The sequence below is a fragment of the Urocitellus parryii genome, chromosome 9 (genome assembly GCF_045843805.1).
Source record: "Urocitellus parryii isolate mUroPar1 chromosome 9, mUroPar1.hap1, whole genome shotgun sequence".
NCBI classification, from domain to species: Eukaryota; Metazoa; Chordata; class Mammalia; order Rodentia; family Sciuridae; genus Urocitellus; species Urocitellus parryii.
Window position 1 is genome coordinate 108,880,205 of NC_135539.1, and position 18,870 is coordinate 108,899,074.

Genomic DNA, 18,870 nt, shown 5'->3' on the forward strand with positions numbered 1-18,870 from the left:
TAGATAAATGAGAATGGACTGTTTCTTTGTGGTCTGCCCTAATCCATACAAGCAGTTAGTTATGAGGCAGGAAGACAAGATGCTCCTGGTTTCTTATCCCATGTCAGCCTGCCCTCCCTTCCTGTCTTTTTTCCTTCCATCCTCACATACTTAGTGGGTAGGTTTATAGAGGAACCATGTCAAGTGCTCTTCTGATGGAACACATCTCACAGCCCCTGGAAGCAATGCTTCTTAAGAAGGGAAACCATACCTTACAAAATCTACGTGCAAGTGTACATAAATATATTTTGAAAGTGTACCGAGCAAGCTTTCAGGCAATCTGTGGATTTAGAGGAAGGGGGTTCAGGGTGAAGCAGGGAGCAGATCCTCAAAGGTGACTTGTCCTGGACACAAGTCACTCTCCTTATCCCAAACCTGTTATCTTTATTTTTACTGATTTTATTTTTACTAAAATAAAATCATCATGAAAGATGAGAATATACATAGAAACATAAAGAGGTAGAAAATATTAATATTTGGGGTATTTTCTCTTGAATACTTTTTTTTTCTTTTAGGGTTAAGAAGATTTTCTTCAAATTTGTTTTATTCCCCCACTTTCAGTTAACAATACTTCCCAAAGTTATAAAAATGTCTGTATCAATATTTTAGATCAGAAGAGGGCTGGTTCTGGATTCTGTTTCGAGGGGAAAGAATTAGATTGGGTGAGGATTCATTATCCTTGTCTGATGGGAAATCAACAAGACTTTGATCTGCGAATGCAGAGGCTAGCTCCGCTGCAAAGTATCATCCAGACTAGCTTTGACTTCAGTCTTTATCAGGTGTTGGACTCTGGTTTTACTTGAAGGCCATAAAATAAAACGCCTGTCACATTTACACTTGTTCCTTTACTCTCCACCCTCTGTACTCTGTGTTTGTAAATATTCCCTCCCACCATCACCTCTTCTCCTTTCCTGTCCAGGAGGAACAGAAACATAGCCCAATGCCTAGGAAGCAGGCCCTCTTGAGGGCTTCTCTCCCCAGATTATGGCTCCCTGGGAGTTTGCAGCCTCGAAGGAATGTAGAAGAACTGCACAGATTCCCACTTTGGGGCCTGGGACTCCCCTGGGGGACAAAGGGAACAGCCTGAGTCAGCTGATTGCCTGGCAGGTGAGTTATGAAACATCTGGATGGGAGTACTATTTACTTTGTTAGTAAATCTAAAGATCATCAACCATAGCACTCAATACCTGGGCCTTGGTGCAGGTGGAAACAGATACTTTTTGTAGAGTAGGAACATAGCCAGGCACTTTGCTGAGAATTGTGTATGCATCATTTCTCTTAATCTTCACTGGATCCATGGGGAGCTTTGTCGTGATTCCCATGGACAGAATGGGGCTTCTGGATGTTAGCTGCAGTGTCCAAAGTCACCTCGCTGGTGAGTGCAGAACTGGGATTTGAACCCTCATTTCTTTAACTATAAAATCTAGGCTTTTCACTACCGTCCTAAGCTACTCAAGCAGAGCACCCTAGAGCTGAAGATGTACTCAATATTTCCCACCCCTGGCTGCAGCTTAGAATTCCCAGGGGAACCATTAAAATGTATGAATGTCCCTGCGCATCTGTAAGTTAATGAACGTTCTGGGTGAGACCTGGCCTGACCTTTGTATGTGATATTTTCAGTGCTCTGAATAATTCTGAGGGGCAGCCTAGATGAGAACTAGTAGAATTTAACCGCCCCCCTTTTTTTAAATAGAAATGACAAAACTGAGGCCCAGGGAATGACTGGCCCAAGGTGTTTATTTATTTATTTTTTTAATTTTTGTACTGGGAATTGAACCCAGGACCTTGTGCCAGCTAAGTACATGCTGTACTGCTGAGCTATATCTCCAGCCTCAAGCTTTCCCAAGTTTACACTTCTATAATTCTATATATCAAGTAGCAGAGTTGGAGCTAGGTCAAGTCCATACATAGAGCCCTGTGTGGCCACAGGTTCTGTGGGAAGTAATGATTAAAAGGCTTTAGATGGTGTTGCTTCCAGACAGGTCCCTAGACACACCCATACTCTCTTCCCCTCTAACCACAAGTGCTTATTTCTCCACACTCAGCCCTCAAATGCCAATTTGAACATTGAGACATTTGTTCTGTCTCTCCAGTGGCCTTTTCGTGGTCATATTTAGAATGTTAAAATCTCATGCTGTAGCTCCTCCGTAGCCTGGGGAGAGGGTGTCAAGATGCAGACACCTCCCTTACTCTCAAGCATGCCTAGGTCCTCTGTTCCCAGATGCTCTGACCTGCCAGAGTGGCTACGTGTTGCCCTTTCAGATGGTTGTATATATCTTTCTTCTTGGTGAGGCTGGGCCACTGCCACACGGTCAGCTCCACATGGCAAATCTGCGTCCAAAGGTCACAGAGCCTGGAGTTAGACCCTGAGAACCCAGTACCCAGAGGTCAATGGCTGAACAGAGGTAAAGAGGGTGGAGAGTGGAGGAAGGAGCATGGCGCAGAGCCAGCTTGTCTGGAGGAAGGTGAGAATCAGGGAGGGGTTGGAGGGAGTGGCAGGAGAATCTCTCATTTACCTTCTTCTCTGGGAGCCAGCCAGCTATGGTCAACATAGGGCTCCAGCAAGCTGCAGGCAGCACTGGGCTGTACTTCTCAGGAAGTGTGAGGCATCTGGGGAGGTGCTTTGAGAGGCAGAACAGGAGTAGAGGCCCCAAAGTGGCCCAGGAGCCTGACCCCAGGGCAGGGAATCCCCATCTTTTGGTGAGGGGGAAGTTGTGTTATCTGATCATGCCCTTTGCTTCATAATCTGTCATCTCACTGCCATGTTTGCCCAGTCAACTTCTTTGTCTTCCCACCCCTCCTTGTTGACTCTTGCCCTCCCTTGGAGCAGCTCTGTTGGTGAAGGAGAGAGCCATGTTGGTATATGTCAGAGCCCTGAGATGGTACCTTTCCCATCTGTGCCCACACAAGAGAAGCTGTGAATATGGAAGACCTGCAGGAAGGTCCCTGAGCATTTACTATATGCCAGGCACTTGGAAAAGAGTAGTGTCTGTTCTGGATGTTTCTATAGCATCAGCACCACCTCTGAAGCCCCAGACAATAGCAGTGCTCCAAGGGTTGGAACAAGAGCAAAAGAAGGAATTTTGAGAAGTTGGGTCTTGATGAGATTTGGGAGACATATAGTCCAGAGTCTGATGGACTAGAGAGGATGCAGATGGGACTTTAGGTGATGTGGCACAACTGCAGCCCTATGTAACCATCAAGAATATGAATGTTGGAGCAAACTGGTCTTGGCTCAAATCACCAGTTACTAGCTGGGAATGATTGAAAACGGACCTGATTTCATTCATCTGCAAAGTTAGGGCACCGAGGTATCTGCCCCCACAGGGTTGTGGCATGCCGCAGTCTGGCTGGGCACAAAATCACGAGCCACTCAAGCAGGAACAAACTTTATTTTTGAAACTGCCGCCAATGCCCCGGACGCTCCCGGGAAGATTGCCGATGGACACATGCGGCGTTCTCCCGGATCCCAAGAGGAAGTTCCTCCTCCGGAAATCCCTCCTACCGCACTTCCCCAACCAATGGGAACTCTCCAGGAGTCCTGTAGCAGGCCAAGGTGGACAGCAGGAGTCCAATATCCATATGAATGTAAATCTTAACATAATCATATCATCTCAATAGCTAGCTGGAGTCACCTTTCAACCAAAAATGCCATGCATCGTATTACTTGGCTGTGGCTCTTAGCAGTGGCAGGCATTGAGTGAGAGGATTTAGAGTTGTACCAGCCACACTGAGGGCCCTCAGTCATTGTCAGCTGTGGTTGTCAGGCCGGCTGCCTGGTTTCTCTAAGATCTCAGGCCTGAGCTAGTTTGCATGTCTGCTGGCTAGGCAAATGTCCTGGTTGAGTAGGCAAGGGTTAGGGAGAGGGGAAGGTGTGGAACAGAGTCATCCCATCTCAGGTGGCCTCAGCCTCCTGTCCTGTGTGTTTGGCCCCTGCCTGAAGCTGGCTCCCTTCCATGCCTCTGGCACATTCCAGGCCCACTTTCTCTCTCTGGTTCTGGGGAGAGACACAGAGAAGGTGACCAACTGTCTGGATAGCTGGAGTGTAGGACCACGGCAGCTTTAGCCACGTGGTTAATCCCCAGGACCATTGTTGGGGCCCACCCTGTTCCCCAGACAAGGACTCAGTCATGACTCACTGTATTCAGGTGGTGCTTGAGCCTTAGTCACCTGGTGCCCCTTCCTCCAACACCTGAGTGCAGCAGCCTGGAGCAGACTTGCTCCTCCTCTTTTATTCTCTTCCTTTCTTCGTCTTCCCTTGCTCCGTATCACTTGATTGCTCAGTGATCAGATCTTGGCTGCTTTTCCTGGCAACTTACACTGTTTGAACCTGACAGATGGATAATGGAGACAGTAGCTTCTAATGCCACCCCCATGTTCTAGCAGAGTCATTGCCAGGAGTGACTGCTAAGCAGGCAAAGGAAGGTACTGCCTATATTGACATTTTTATCATCTGGGATAGGTGCCTCAGAAAGACCTCAAGCATCAGCTGACTGAGGCATGAATTTCAACAATTAATAATCCATTCTGGTGACCAAAAGCCTGGACTGCCCCCTTCAAATGTGTAAAAAAAAAAAAAAAAAGCATGAGAGACTCATTAAATGATATCAATTATTCATACTTCAGTGAGAATATTTTTATTGCACAAATAGTAAGCACCTACCATATGCCAGGTGCTTGGAAGAGAGTAGTGAACAAAATACACAACCACCTTTACCTTCCTGGACTTAACATTCTATTGGGGAAGACAGAAGGTAAGCATGATAAATAGGTAAACTATTTTATGTTGGTTAGATGATGGTTAGTATTGCCAAAAATGAAAAGAAAGAAAAAAGAAGAAAACAAAAACCTACCAAAAAATGTAAAGTAGGTGGGGTTGGGTGTGTTAGGAATGTTGAACAGATATGAAGCAGGAAAGTTGGTTGTAAAATTAAATAAGGTAGCCAGAGTAAGCCTCATTGAAAAATTAGAGTTTGAACAAAGACTTCAAAATGGTGAGTTAGCTTTGAAGATATGCAGGGGAGGAGCATTTCAAGTGTCAGGAGCAGCTGAGGCAAAGACCCTAAGACAGAGGCAGACCTGGGGCATCTGGAGGCACAGCGAGGAATCTTTGTGGCTGGGTGAAGGCAGGGAAGGGAAGTAGCAGAGGTAGAGAGGTAATGAGAGGCTGGTCCTGAGTGAGATGTGGAGCTCATGCAGGGTTCCCAGAAGGGGAGTGAGGTGACCTGCTGTGTTCGGCTTTGACAATAGACCTGTGCAGAGGAGACCAGGTGTGCAGTTGCAGAAGTCCAGGGCAGAGAGGCCCATGCAAGAAGGTGGAATTATATTCTGGTTACTTTGGGAGGGAGAAGCTAATGGCATTTACCGGTAGATTGGTGTGGATGTGTGAAAAACAGGAGTCAAGACTGATTTCACCAGCCGCTTTCCCAAGTAAAAGTTCTAATGAACCAACAAGGCTCCAGGGGAGAAGAGCCCTTTGTAGCAGGAAAGTGGCTGGCAGGGTGAGAAGAAAGGGGTGTGCAGAGGAAGGATGAGGTGCTTGGGGCACGTCCCCATCTCCTCTTTAGCCCTGGTCAGACCCCAGCTGAGCCTAAGGCTCTATTTTAGAATTCTGGGAGCTTTGGGTCCTGATTTGGGAATGATCAATGTCCTTGAAGAGGAGGGCTACTCTTGGCAGTCTGCATAAACAGCTTCCTGAGCTTTGCTGGGGAGTGCGTGGGGGGTCCTAGCAGAGCAATTGGCGTTTCCATTCTGTGAAGCCAATCTCAGGGATCTGTCCCAGCTTGTGAAGTCTGAGACACCAAATGCTTATTTACCTGAGCTTCTAGCCTCAGAAAGGGGGAGGAGTGGGGATTTAAAGAGCTCCAGCTACTCATGGTGAGGTCCCCCACATGTCTGCCCTGCCTGCTTTCCTCTGGTCTAGGAACTGGGATTACGACACCTGTTCTCTTCTGCTGAGTTAATTATTACTGAGTTCTTTGTCATATCCTTTGGTGATGGGCAGAGAATGAAAGTCCCCTGAAGTTTTATGTTCAGAGTTGAGGCAGTGGGGAGAGAGAGAGAGAGAGAGAGAGAGAGAGAGAGAGAGAGAGAGAGAGAGAGAAAACGAACTATGTGGGAGGGCTCAAAATGCAGGGACTTCAAAGTGACCCTTTTCTGCAGTGGACTTGATGGGGGTCTCTGTGTTCTGCAGGGCTGATGAAGTCAGGTTTCTTGTTCTGACCTCTGCTTGCTGAGTTAAGGCAGATTTCACTGGAATTCTTACAGTGGGCAAGACACTAACATTTATTGGCTCGCCAGCTATGCATCTAAACAACTTACTGCCCACTTGCTGCTTACAGTATTCCCCCACCCACCTGAACCTGTGCTAAATTAGAATGTGGGAGTTAGACATTTAATCCACAGAATCCTACATTTGTCCCTAAGTGTTCTCCAACCAATTGCTTGGGCATAACCCCTGTGGTGTAGACAACTTTCTGCTTAGAAGACACTGAAATGCTAGAATGGGAAAGAGTCTCCTTTAAAGTGCAACTTTAGGCAATAGTGTTCCAAAAGGATGCCAGGGTAAGTGCTCCAGGGCCAAGATGGGGACTGAATGACCTTCCAGGTCTCCACAAAAGCCCTCTGACCCAGCAGGGTGGGGAAAGAGTGTCCAATGAGACCAGCCTTTCATCCTGGACCTGTTTCTGCCATTTACAGTGGTTCTTTGCCTAGGAACCCTCAGCTAGGAGCCCGCCTAAGGTCCCACAAAGGGAGCCGTGTTCTCTGGCCTGGCAGAGGGCCAGGGGAAGTCTGCTTTGACTTTTCTAGTCCAGCTCTGCCTCAGCTTTTCCTTCCACCACTTGTGGTCAAGTCTGTTTTCTGGCCCTCGGGGCTGGCATTCCTGCCCAGGAGGGAGGGGCTAGCAGACCAGCCCTCCCTGCAGCCCAGGCAGTGACTCACAGGTAGTTACCTGTCAGAGGGCTCCCTGCCAACTCTGTGGAGGTAGCCAGAGGCGAGGCTTGGAGTTCTTCTGTTCATCCCTCTTAAACTTCCCTGGAGAGTTGAGCCCTGACCATTTCCTGATCCTTTTAAGGATCCTCCAAAGTTCCCCAAGAAGCTGGGATTTTCCACATTTTCCCCTTGTGAGGGGTCTGGATGCTTGGGTCTTCTCCACCTGCCAGCCCAACCCTATGTCTAGGCTTTAACATTTTGTATACAAGCTCTGCTCTTTGTGTCCCCTGCTTAGTCTTCTTGTCTAGGGTGGTCCAGGAAATAAGAGGAAGCTGACCACGACTGGCCTTGGAAAGATGCCAAGTAAGTGCCTGGTACCAAATTGAGAGCCTTTGCCCACTCCAGGGGTCCAGGTCTATAATGATCACTCATATTTGCCTGGTGCTTTCTGTTTGCAGGACCCTCTCCAACCCTCAAGGCACCCATAGGTCGGTGGGCACTGCAGAGCTTGCTTCAGAGCCTCAGGATGGCCCACGTGCCCAGTCTCGTCTGAGGGTGGGGGTGCAGTGACGACAGATGGGCGTGACTGCTACCAGATTCCTGAGGCCCGCCCTGCAGTGGGACTACGCCCAGCCAGGGAGTCTCCAGAGGTGAGGCTGTTGTTTAAAACTTTGAAGCCAAGAGAGGAGACCCCCACATTTGAGGGGAGCTCTTAGAGAGGCGATCTGGCGAGCAAACAGTATCACCGGGAGAGGTAGGTTACCTGCCTTCACCTGCCCTGAGGGGGCGGGTAGGGAGCAGGGCTGTCTCTGGGTGCCTGGAGCTGGTAGCAGAGCCTGATTCCTTCCTCCCTCTGGGAGCTCACCTGAGTGAGTGCACCTCCAAACGCTTGGTTAAGATGTCTGCTGCTGTTTGCTCTGCTTTTCTACCTCTGATAAGCACCTCAGTGACTTAGAAGAAAGCCGGTTCAGGTCTGGAACTGAACACAAAAGAGAAGCGGGAAGGGTGGGCTGGCCCAGCCCAGAGTGCTTCATTCCTGGGGGATTTCCAGCTCTGGGGTGGGACTGCAGAGAGAGCACTGGACGAAAATCGGGAGGTAGGTCTCTCTCTTAGGTCACTGACAATCGTGGGACCTTAAGCTGCATGCTGGCTATTGGAAGGAATTATTATTTTTCTCTTTCCACTTTTTTTAAAAAAAAATTTATTATTGGTACATTATAGTTGTAGGTAGTGATGGGATTTTTGTTACATATTCATACATGCACACAACATAACAATATAATTTGACCAATATCATTCCCTAATACTTACCCCCTCCCTCTACTTCTTTCTCCCCCCTGGTCCAGGTTTCTCTACTTATCTCCCTTTGATGGAAAAAAATGATTTTAAAGCAGTAGGATTTAAAGGTTTAAAGTTGCCAGAAATGCCCCCAGATTACCCATGCCAGTCCCCCATCCCTCTATGCCAGCTAATGGAGTGTGTGGCTGTCATTGGAGTAGAGCAAGGTCCAATCCAAGGCATAGGGAGGACACTGCAGGAGGAAGGATGGAGCATGCCTCCACGGGGCGGGCGCACCTCTGGGACCCCCCACTTGAGGCTTCTGAATCTTCATTTCCAGCTGCCTTCAGATTCTCTGCCCATAAATGAGATATTTTGGTTTACTTTCAGTTTAGATTAAATCCTCTATCACTCTTTAAAAAACAGCCAGGCCCCACCTGTCTCCCATTGCCTCTCAGTTATCTGCTTAGTCTAGAATTATGCTCACCACAGCCTCAGCCTCACTGTGGCTCTTGGTGATGCCAATGGTGGGAGAGGGCTTGCTCCCAGGCTCTCAGCCACTTGACCTATTTGCCTGTTGGACTGTAGGCTGGACTGTAGGTTGAGACTGCTGGTCCAGGCCCTGAGGAAGATCAATCTTCTCCCTGGAGGAAGGAGAAAGGCCTGGGGTCTCCCTACAGCTCTCTTTCTGTTCCTTTCTACTCCCCACGTCCTCTTCATGGCCCAGCGGAGTGAGCAGGGTTGATCCTCCTTCCTAACCATTTCACAGGAAGAAGTTGAAGTCTGGGAGGAATGGGATTTTCCCAGGGTACCCTGTGAGTCACACAATAGCTAGGAAGGGGTTCTAGGACTCTGACATTTTCCAAGATTTTTGGTTACAAATGTGCTTGCTGCTTGCTGTTGGCCAGGACCCTAAGTAACACTTCTGAAAAAAAACATGAGCCCAAAAGCCTAAAAAGAAAGGGGCTCATGTCCCCTAAGGAGGTTGCATTATTTTACAGAGTCTGCTTCGCTCTGCCCAAAGGTGAGGGTCTCTCTGAGGATCACCCCACTGGCTGATGATGAGGCTGTTCCTTTTCCTGTGTTTTGGTAAGTGTCCCTGTCCCATGTCTCGTCCTAGAGCAGGGAGGTGACCATCACAGGTAGAAGAGAGTTTGCCAAAGTCTAATGGGGATATCTGTGAGAGTTTCCGTACTCTGTAGGGCCTTTGAGGAAGAAGATTCTCTGCCTCTCTTGAAAGGCTCCCAAATGTCTTTTAGTAATATCTGAGGGTGGTGTGTCATTTCCTGAGCACTTGACACCATTTATTTGCTACCCTCTCACTTTCAAGCAGGTTCTAGAGCCACTGTGACTTGAATTTTTGATTTTCTAGTGAATCGTAACTGAATACCTGAAAAAAGTGGCTGGATCAGTTTTGCAGATAAACGAGTAGAAAGAATGCCGCCTCTCTCCATCTTCCACAGATGGCTCAGCAGTCCCCTCCTCTAGGCTGTTGACAGAACATGCATGAGGCAAAAAGAGCTTTGTACCATGTCCTGATGGCTGGGTGTATCTCTAGCTTGATTCTAAAATCCCCTGTAGACACAACATTTAAAGGTTGGGTGGGTTCAGGTTGCCATGTTTCTCCTCTGAACATTCACCTCTTCTTTTTAAACTTGGGATTATAGGATATAAAATCAAATTTCTCATCTAATAGTATTGGGACTATAATCATTACCACCAGCAGGGAGTGGGTCAGGAGTGAGACAGAGGGTCCAGCCCTGCAAATATCAACTCTCCTGAGGGATATGGGGCCAGTTAAACCCTCCTCTCTCTGGGCCGCACCCTAGCACACCCCTGTGATTTCAGCCTTGCCCAGCTTCCTGCGTGCCCAACAAGCCTGCTCCCGTGGGGCCTGCTACCCACCTGTTGGGGATTTGCTCATTGGAAGGACCCGGTTTCTCCGAGCTTCATCTACCTGTGGACTGACCAAGCCTGAGACCTACTGCACACAGTATGGAGAGGTAGGATCTACTTCTATGGCCTCTTGAACTGGAGAAAGGTGGGGTGGGCCTGCCATTTGTTCACTGAGTACTTAGAGTGTGCAACTGTGAAGAGCAGAGAAATATAAGAAACTTAAGGCTAGATCCCTGCTTTTAAGGAATTTACATGTTAATTGGGCAAGAGAGAATATACTCAGAATTAGCCAAATGTCCTTTTTCTCTCTTTCGTTGGATAAAACTGGAAAGGTTTTTTTTTCTCAGCCCTTGAGCATGGGCATTGGCAAAGGATAGATTTCAAGCTTTGGGGATAGGCGAATGGACAAATATTGATCTCTTAGGTATGCAGAATCTTGGGTGCCATCTTTGGTGGTCAAAGATAAGACTGGTGGAACGTGGGGGCTGGGATGTGCACTGACTGGTGTTCTTGCTACAATGTGACCGAGTTGAGCGTGGTCCCTCTGTCACCACCACTTTTTTGACCAGTGTTGGAGTGTGGGTGGGGCAGAGCTAGAAGGAGAATATATGACTAGAGGCTAGACTCTATCTTTTGCGTTTTGCCACTGTTTTGTGTAAGGGACAACTTACTTATCTGTTAGTGGTCCACTGGAAAACACTCAAACTTGTTAAAAACAAATCAGTGAGATAAGTGAAGAAGTGACATGAGGTTATCAGTGACAGTCAGATAACTGATAAATTGGAAAAGAAACTGAACAAATCCAGGAGCTCAATTCTGGGAGCTATGTTGATTAACATTGCCTGTTAGGTAATTGGCTTTTTAAAAGAACTGTTGTGCTTTTTCTTCCATGGTGCATCTGAATCTCTTTTGTAGGAACTTTTCCCTTCAACAAGGTGGGATCTTTCTTTGCTAAGTTGAAATTAATTACTCAGTGTTTTCTTATCTTCAAGTTGCTTTATTAGTCATTTTGCTGCCCTCAAAACATAAGCCTGGCTGGGCATGGTGGTGCATGCCTGTAATCCTAGAGGCTTGGGAGGCCGGGGCTGGAGGATTGTAGGTTCAAAGCCAGCCTCAGCAATTTAGTGAGACAGTAAGCGAGCTGGCGAGACTGTCTAAAAATTTAAAAAATTAAAAGGGCTGGGGATGTGGCTTAGTGCTCTTGGGTTTAATCCCTGGTACCAAAACCCAAACCAACCAACCAAATAAACATAGTCCTGAAAGAAGTGGTTAAAACATGGTTTGCCCTGAATCTTTGCAGCCTTTGGGGGAAAGAGAGAGAGAGGAAGAGAAAGTGAGATTGATTGATTGCTATGAAGGAGACTCGGGTTATTTATGGTTTCTTCTTTCCAGGTGCCCTTGTCCTTAGGACTCGGGAAGGTAGTATCTGATATGGCCTCTGGGCTTCATTGGCCTTTTAGTCCCTAGTGTTCTCTTGGCTATTTTTAATAGTACTGAATAATAACTTCAGAGGTGCTGAGCAGAGATGGCTGTGTCTCACCCACTTGGATGTGGGAAAGCCCATTTGACAGGGTTGGGTACAGCAAGTACTCCCTATGGGCCCAGATGACTCCACAAGCATCGGGAGACCTGGAATCATTGAGCTTTCTAGGCAACAGAACGATTTTAGCTGCCCCCTTCCTATATTCCCCACTGCCCAGTCATGTGCCTTTGAGCCCATGTCTGAAAATTCCAGGGATACCTCTTGCTGGTTTCTTCATCAGACTGACTTGCCTTCTAGAAGGGGAAGCAAGGAGAGATCAGAAGCCCCCATATTGGGACGTGCCCTTGCTTTCAGCCCTGTCTGGACAGCCTCTCCCCTGCTAGGCCTGGGCTTTTGGCTTCTCCATGGTCTGCCCTCTCCTTCTCCCAGATGCCCCAGGGAGCCAGCTGCATTCCATGTTTGTAAGCAGCCCCCTGAGAGCTAAACACCGTGCTTGCAAAAGAGAAGTCTAGACTTTTGCAACCCTGGGGATGGATAAATCTCAGCTATTTTCCTGCTATGGAAGCTGAGAAGCATTAACTCTTTTTCCTATAAAGGAAATAAATCCAGATAGCCTTTGGAAAATAACAGGGGATGGGAGCATCTTGAAGGAGGTGTGTAATTCCAGGTCTGCCATTAACTTGTGGTATGACCTTGTCTGCCACATTACCCTTAGTCTTGTTCTTCTCTTTCATGAGTGAGTGTTGGACAAGATGGTCCCTCTTTTGCTCCCACATTCTTTGGGAATGAGCCAACTACTGACCACCAGCACCTCTTCCCTGCCCTCTTCCTCTCTTTTTTTCATTTCTTTTTTCCTCTCCTTTACATGCGTAAGCTTCTCGTAGGCCATAGCTTCCAACGATGGATACATATACTGATGACTCCCAGCAGTGGTGGCTGTGTGAAAAAAATTTAAGAATTCAGATTTCAGCTGTGTTGAGTTTCAGTTCCAGTCTTTAAGTTTCTTTTGTTCTTAAGTGATACTAGCAGCAACTCTCATTTATGAAGCACACATTATATACACTAGGCATCATACTAAGAGTTTCATGTAAGCTAATTGTCATGACACCCCATGGGTGGCTCTTGTTATTCATATGAGCTGTTGGAAAGTTTTCAGTATGTGTTGAGACCCCACCCTTCTGGTGGAAACACACAGGTGTTGAGAAGGCACAGGGGCATGTTCTGGATAGTCACAGGTGGATGATACAGAGCTGTTCACCAAAATACCCCTTCACCCTTTGACCTCTCCTTTCTACCAGCTCCCACTCCCATGTACACACCATCCTCAAGTTAAGGCCTCTGATTAGTGCTTCTGTTCTATTTCCATGCAGGGGTGATCTGGCGAGCCCTGAGCCTAGTACAAAGTCACTGGGCACACACTGCCTGCTGCTGATGTGGTATGGATTCAAGTGCAGTGGGGGTTCATGACTTTTGGACATTTCTGTCTTACTGCACCTCCCACTTCCAATCCCACTGACTAACAGAGGGAGATGGTGGGGTGGGAGTTACAGGAGTAGCAGGGACTCCCAGTTTCAATATTGTCTCTCTTATCTCCTGATCTCTGAGAAGCAGCTCCATTTTTGTGGACCCATCTTAGCCTGTTTGCATGCTACCTCTCCCGTCTGATTCTGTCTCAGTGGTTACATCATACTGGTCTCAAGGGCTTGCTCTTTGGGTTTTGGATTCATGTTGCAACCCTTGCAATGGATATTGGACTTGGCCAGGTTTGCCCTATGGCACCTCCTCCCCAATTCCCCAACTTTGGCCTTCTGGGCGGCAGCCCGCCTTGATGACGTATTAAATGTCTGGGCTTGGGCCTAGGCTGCTCTTTTTCAAAAAGGCCTGAGGCTGCACTTCCAGCCTATCCCCTTGTTTGCTGTCTTCTAGCTCCAAGATAACTTCTGGGTAAACTCACCATTACCACCACCACCATTATTTCTTTAGTCTCAAGGCAGAATCAAGTGACTGTGTTACCTCCTTCCCCTTATTCATTTCTGTGCTGTCCCAGAGCTTCATTTGGTAAATAGGAGCAATTGACAGCACCCACTTCAAGGGTTGCTCTGAGTATTGTGTAAAGGAATGTGCACAGTGGATGCAAGGTGCCTGGCAGAAGCTGACTGTTCTGTCCTATCTTGTCCCTGTCCCTGCCTCCGGAGGCTGTGTCTGCATGCAGAGACTGCCCATCTGCAGATCCCCCTCCTGAGCATTTCTTTCTTGATCAGGATGCATGCTCACGTACCTCGCTGAAATCACCTCATCCTGGGGTTGGTCTGCTCTCGGCCTCCCAAGGTGACTGCTGCCAATCTGATCCACAGTGGGCTGCTGAAGAATTCAAATGCAGTCACTGTCGTCGGTGACATCACCCCAGATTGGGGGTGAAGACTCTCTAGTTCTGGTCCTGGTTTGACCTTTAGAATCAGTTGGAGACCTTGTGAAGGTCATGACTCCTTTTCCATTTCCCATTTTATGAAATGAAGGAGTTGAGTTAGTCAGCCTTTTGCTCAGTATTATTGACTGCCTGCTTCTGAGATAACTGAGTGATGTGTGTGACCCTGTAGGTCCTCAGTCTTTCTCAGGGCCAGGCTGCAAAGGCTGAGCCACATCTACTGGTCATCTGTGGGCTGATACCCACCCTCTAGAACCAGGGAGTTTTATCTAGAAGCTTCCACCTCTGGGTTCTGCTCCCAATAATGTCTCTAACCTTGTGTTTGCTCCCTTTACTGTTCTATTTATCTCCTACATCTCTCCCTTTTTGGGGGAAAACTTAATTATCCAGTTGCCTAAATAACAGTCTTACACAGCACATTCCTCAGGTTAATTAACTGTATAAACCAAACAGCTGTCATTTTTATCTCTTGGAAAGAAACTGGGGAGCCGCAGCCAGTTGGAGATTCCCTCTTTCTCAACACACACACAAGCATACCCATACCCACCTGTGCACACATTAACAGCCACTGCCCGTTTGGGTCTGGCAATTGTCTGTTTTCTTGACCTTCAGTAAAGCTATTGTGTAGGCTGAGGATGTGTTCCTATGTGTACAATCATCACCATCCTTTGCCTACAGAGAACTTTGAGCCTGTCTGACCAAAATATGGGTTTTTCTGTTTCCCTGAGGCCTAAGGTCTAAAAATCCCCAAACTCCTACTTTTGGGGTATCGCTGTTTTGGATGGAACATTGTTGAGATTCTTGTTTTAAATGCAGTCACCCCTAGGAAAGGCAAAACATCGACCTATGATCAACCATTCAGATCTCAGCAAGGGTTTATGGAAACTTAACTGTGACTTCTGCAGAGTCTCAAGAGAGTAAGACCAAGGGGGAGTCAATTTTGAGAGAATAGAAGAAAATGAAAAGGGGCAAGGTAGGGGGTTGCTGTCAGAGAGACGCCAAACATGGGTTGGTAAAATATGAGACCCGAGGGTCCTGACTGGTATGAGTGAGGAAGAGGGGCTTGTGGAGCAAAAGGGAGAGAAGAAAGGGGAAAGGTGTAATAGAAGACTTAGACACAGAACCAGGGTGGCTTTACGACTTTGCTGGCCTGGCCTCTTGCCCCCCTGACCCTAGGGTTCAGCACCCTGGAAGCCTCTGGGCAACATATGCCAGGCCTCCCTTATTTCCTTGACAGCCTTCTGCCCTCTGCCTGGAGCTGTAGAATGCCACTGTCAGTCATGGAACCTGTAGAGGTCCCAGACACACAGGCCAGCTCTCCACACTCAGGACGAGGGGGACATCTCTGTTTCTAGACAGGTCTGTGCTACAGTTGGGAAGGGAGCACCCTGCAAACCCATTCTAGTCGGCAAATTCTAGTAGTTGCCAGCTCACCTCTGTCCTCCTTAAATCAGAATAGCATAGGTAGGTTTGAGTCAGACAACCTGGGACAAGAATCTCTGTTTCATCCCTTCCTAATTTTATGGGCTTGGACATACTTCTTATCTAAAGTTCACTTTCCTAATCTGTAAAAGGGGAATACCCACTATTTGTAAAATGTAATTGAATTTGGAAAGATAAAGTAAGATTATATATATATATATATATATATATATATATATATATATATATACACACACACACACACACACACACACACACACACACATATACATATATATGTACACACACATACACACACTCTCTCTCACACACACACACACACTGCTCATGAGAGAGACTGGTGCAGTGTAATTTCAGGGTGTATAGTATGCATCATCTCTATAATCAGCTTCAGAACCGACCTTTCTAAATTTAGTTAGGGTGGAGATAGGGCTGCACTAAGTTAAGGCTCTGATCAAAATTTCACTTCATGATAAGGAAAAAACCTGAAGTTGAAAATGGCTCAAAACAGCCAGCACCTGCTGCAGGCCCTGACTTTTGACCTTGCCTGGCAATCTCCTTTCCCATAGAAATGCTGCAGCTCATGGAATCTAACAGAGACTTTGCTGACTAAAGACCTTCAGGGATCCCTCTCCCACTGTCCTCTTCTCTAGGAAGAGAGTTTTTCTAAAACAGCATCTGGCCAATGTCTTATTTTTCCCCTGCTTCCTTTGTATACTTGCTGGGAGCGCTTTTGACTTCTGGGCTGATAAACTGGAGTAGAGGAGAATTCCAATAGCATGTTGGAGCACGATGGAACTTCATTATCTCATCAACCCCTGCATTTTACCAATGAGGAAGCTGGTGTGGAGGAAATGCCTTTTCTTGAATGCAGCTGGTTTTTGTTTTGTTTTGTTTTGTCTTATTTTGTTTTGGTCTTGGCTTCCTTCTTTTGGCCTTGGATGGTGGCCATGACCCTGGCTGTAGCTTCTTAGATGGACACAGGCGGTCCCCTGGCTCACTCCTGAGAGGGAGCTGTGCTGGGTATAACCCAAGCCCGTTCTCCTATTTTCTCCCAGAATTAGCTCTGTGTTCTGCAAAGGCACAGAGCTTTTCATTTGCATTTGCCTTTCTTTCCACCCTTCTCCACTGAGATTTAGGCCCCCCGCTGGCCCTTGCTTACTCCTCTGCCCTCCTCCAACTCTCTGGGAGGGTTGTCTTCCGGCCAGACTGCTGAGCTTCTAGAAAGCTCTAAGAGAGGGGAGAAGGCCCAGCATTTCCAGCTGGAGAGCAAGCAGAAGCCAAACTGGCTGGAGGCCTGACACGCTGAATTGATAATACTGCTGCATCTCTGAGCTGGCACAGCCAGGAGGATGCTGGCCAGATGACCCCAGAGCGGGAGGCAGCTGCAGCTGAGAGCTTCCATCTCTGAGGGAGACGGAGGCACGTAGCACCCAAGAGAGGAAGAGCCTCATGCTGAGACTCACCTACATGCATATATATGTGTGTGTACATGTCCGGGCTACAAATGAGCTCACAAGAATAAAATAGACAGGGACACTGAGGCCCAGGGGAAACAAGAAATATGCAGCTTGTCTTCATACAGGCTTCTGTCACAAGCTGCTCTATTTCAGGCCTTCATCCCACCAGCTAGTTGACAAGCTGAGCTACTTAAAATACCTGTCTCAAGCCTGTTGGCTTAGCCTGCCTCCAAGGATTGAACTAAATCCCTCCTTAGCTATGTTACTATGATAAGCAGCACATAGTTTTTAAGCCCATGAGGCCATCTGATCCCTCCATCAGTGCCTGCACACGTGGAAGGAGGGTGAAGAAGGCATGGAGAGCCCCGACTACCCCTGGGGAGACCAAGGGAGGAGGCAGGGGAATAAGCCTGTGCTGAACACGCTCACATTTTTAAGTCTATTTTGTTTTCTAATGCTGTCTGTTTTTTGAGTATAAAAGTTAATATATATTCAAGGTATAAATGTTTAAACATATTAAAAGATAACAGAAAAAGAAAAATCTGACCTAGAATCCTGTTACCCAGATATTAGGTTGAACTATCTAGTTGTTATGTTTGTAAGTCAAAATGGGTGAATATCAGCAATTTCATATGGTGTCATCTAATATATAGCTATATTTCATTCCAGACATTTTCTAAATGTTTAAAAATATGTCTGAGGTGATGTTTGTACAAGTTTATGTCCAACTTTTTTTTCCCCATAATTAGGAAATGTAGTCACTCCTTCATGTAATTAAACTTTTTATTTCAACTTTTTAAAAATTTCTTTTTGTGTTACTGGCAATTGCACCCACTAAACTGTCTTTAATAATTACATAATATTCTGTCATTTGGGAGTATCAAGGGCATTTCCACAGTCTCTAGCTCTTTGTCCCATGGCCCAGGGAAAGAAAGAGCCTTGTTTCTGGCACTCTCCTGGCCAAGGGCAGGCTGGGATCAGCTCCCAGCAGAGCTGGGAGTGGGGAGCTCTGGTGACAGGCGCCTGGCCGGAAGGCAGCTGGCCCTTGTCTCTCCTCAGGACATGTGCTGAGTGCAGACAGAGGATGGGGAGTGGAAAAGTTTGCCCCTGAGGGGCTGGGCAGAGTGTGGAGAAGGGCATGCTCATTGCCAGGGACCAAAATAGGGTTCTGGAGGGGAGTCAGACTCCAGCAAGAGCCTTATCTGGCTCAGAATGGACTATGGTCAAGGCCCAGGTATTCCGCAGGGACACATCTCCAGTCTTAGTGGTCACTGAGTTGAAGAAGCCGATTCTTCTCAAAGACTCTTTGCCTTGGGCATCTCCCACGATTGGCTTCAGGGTCCGCACAAACCCTTCTTGGAGTTCACTGGGCAAGATAGAGATGGTCACCCTTTACTGTGCCTCTCACAGGGTTTCCTATGGAAATAGGGGATAAAAGGGAGGGGAAAAAAGTGAGGGTGAGAGAGGTGGTTGGGGACTCTTTGGTGCTGACACTGGTGATGAGTCCATAGGAAAGTCATATTGCCTCTTTGAGCCTCAGCCTTCTCATAAATAAAATGGGATGAGCAGTACTTATCACATAAAAGTTATCATGAAATTTAAATGGGAAATTGTATTGAAATTACCTATTATAGTTCTTGGTACATAGTAGTCACTCCATCACTTCTTTGTTTATTTATTTATTTTTGCTATGGGGTCTCACTATGTTGCCCAGGCTTATTCTGAACTCCTGAGCTTAAGCAATTCTCCTGCCTCAACCTCCAGAGTAGCTGGAAGTACAGGCCCATCATTTAATATTGACATTTGATTTTCTCCTTACTCCTCACCCCTCCTTTTAAACTCCGGGTGAGGGAAGGAAGCGTCTATCAATAATGTTAATGAAAATAGTTGGTATTTATTGGGCATTTACAATT

At 47.0% G+C, this 18,870-nt stretch overlaps 1 protein-coding gene across 1 annotated transcript in view; it reads left to right on the plus strand.

Moving 5' to 3' along the window:
- Lamb3 (laminin subunit beta 3) overlaps positions 1–18,870 on the plus strand; it is a 58,986-nt gene that overhangs the window by 14,001 nt on the left and 26,115 nt on the right. Inside the window, exons 2-5 of the mRNA XM_026387499.2 lie at positions 7,268–7,335; positions 7,431–7,622; positions 9,252–9,339; positions 10,099–10,253. Coding sequence (XP_026243284.2) covers positions 9,309–9,339; positions 10,099–10,253 — 186 coding nt within the window. The 5' untranslated portion in view covers positions 7,268–7,335; positions 7,431–7,622; positions 9,252–9,308. The remainder of the gene's footprint in view (positions 1–7,267; positions 7,336–7,430; positions 7,623–9,251; positions 9,340–10,098; positions 10,254–18,870) is intronic.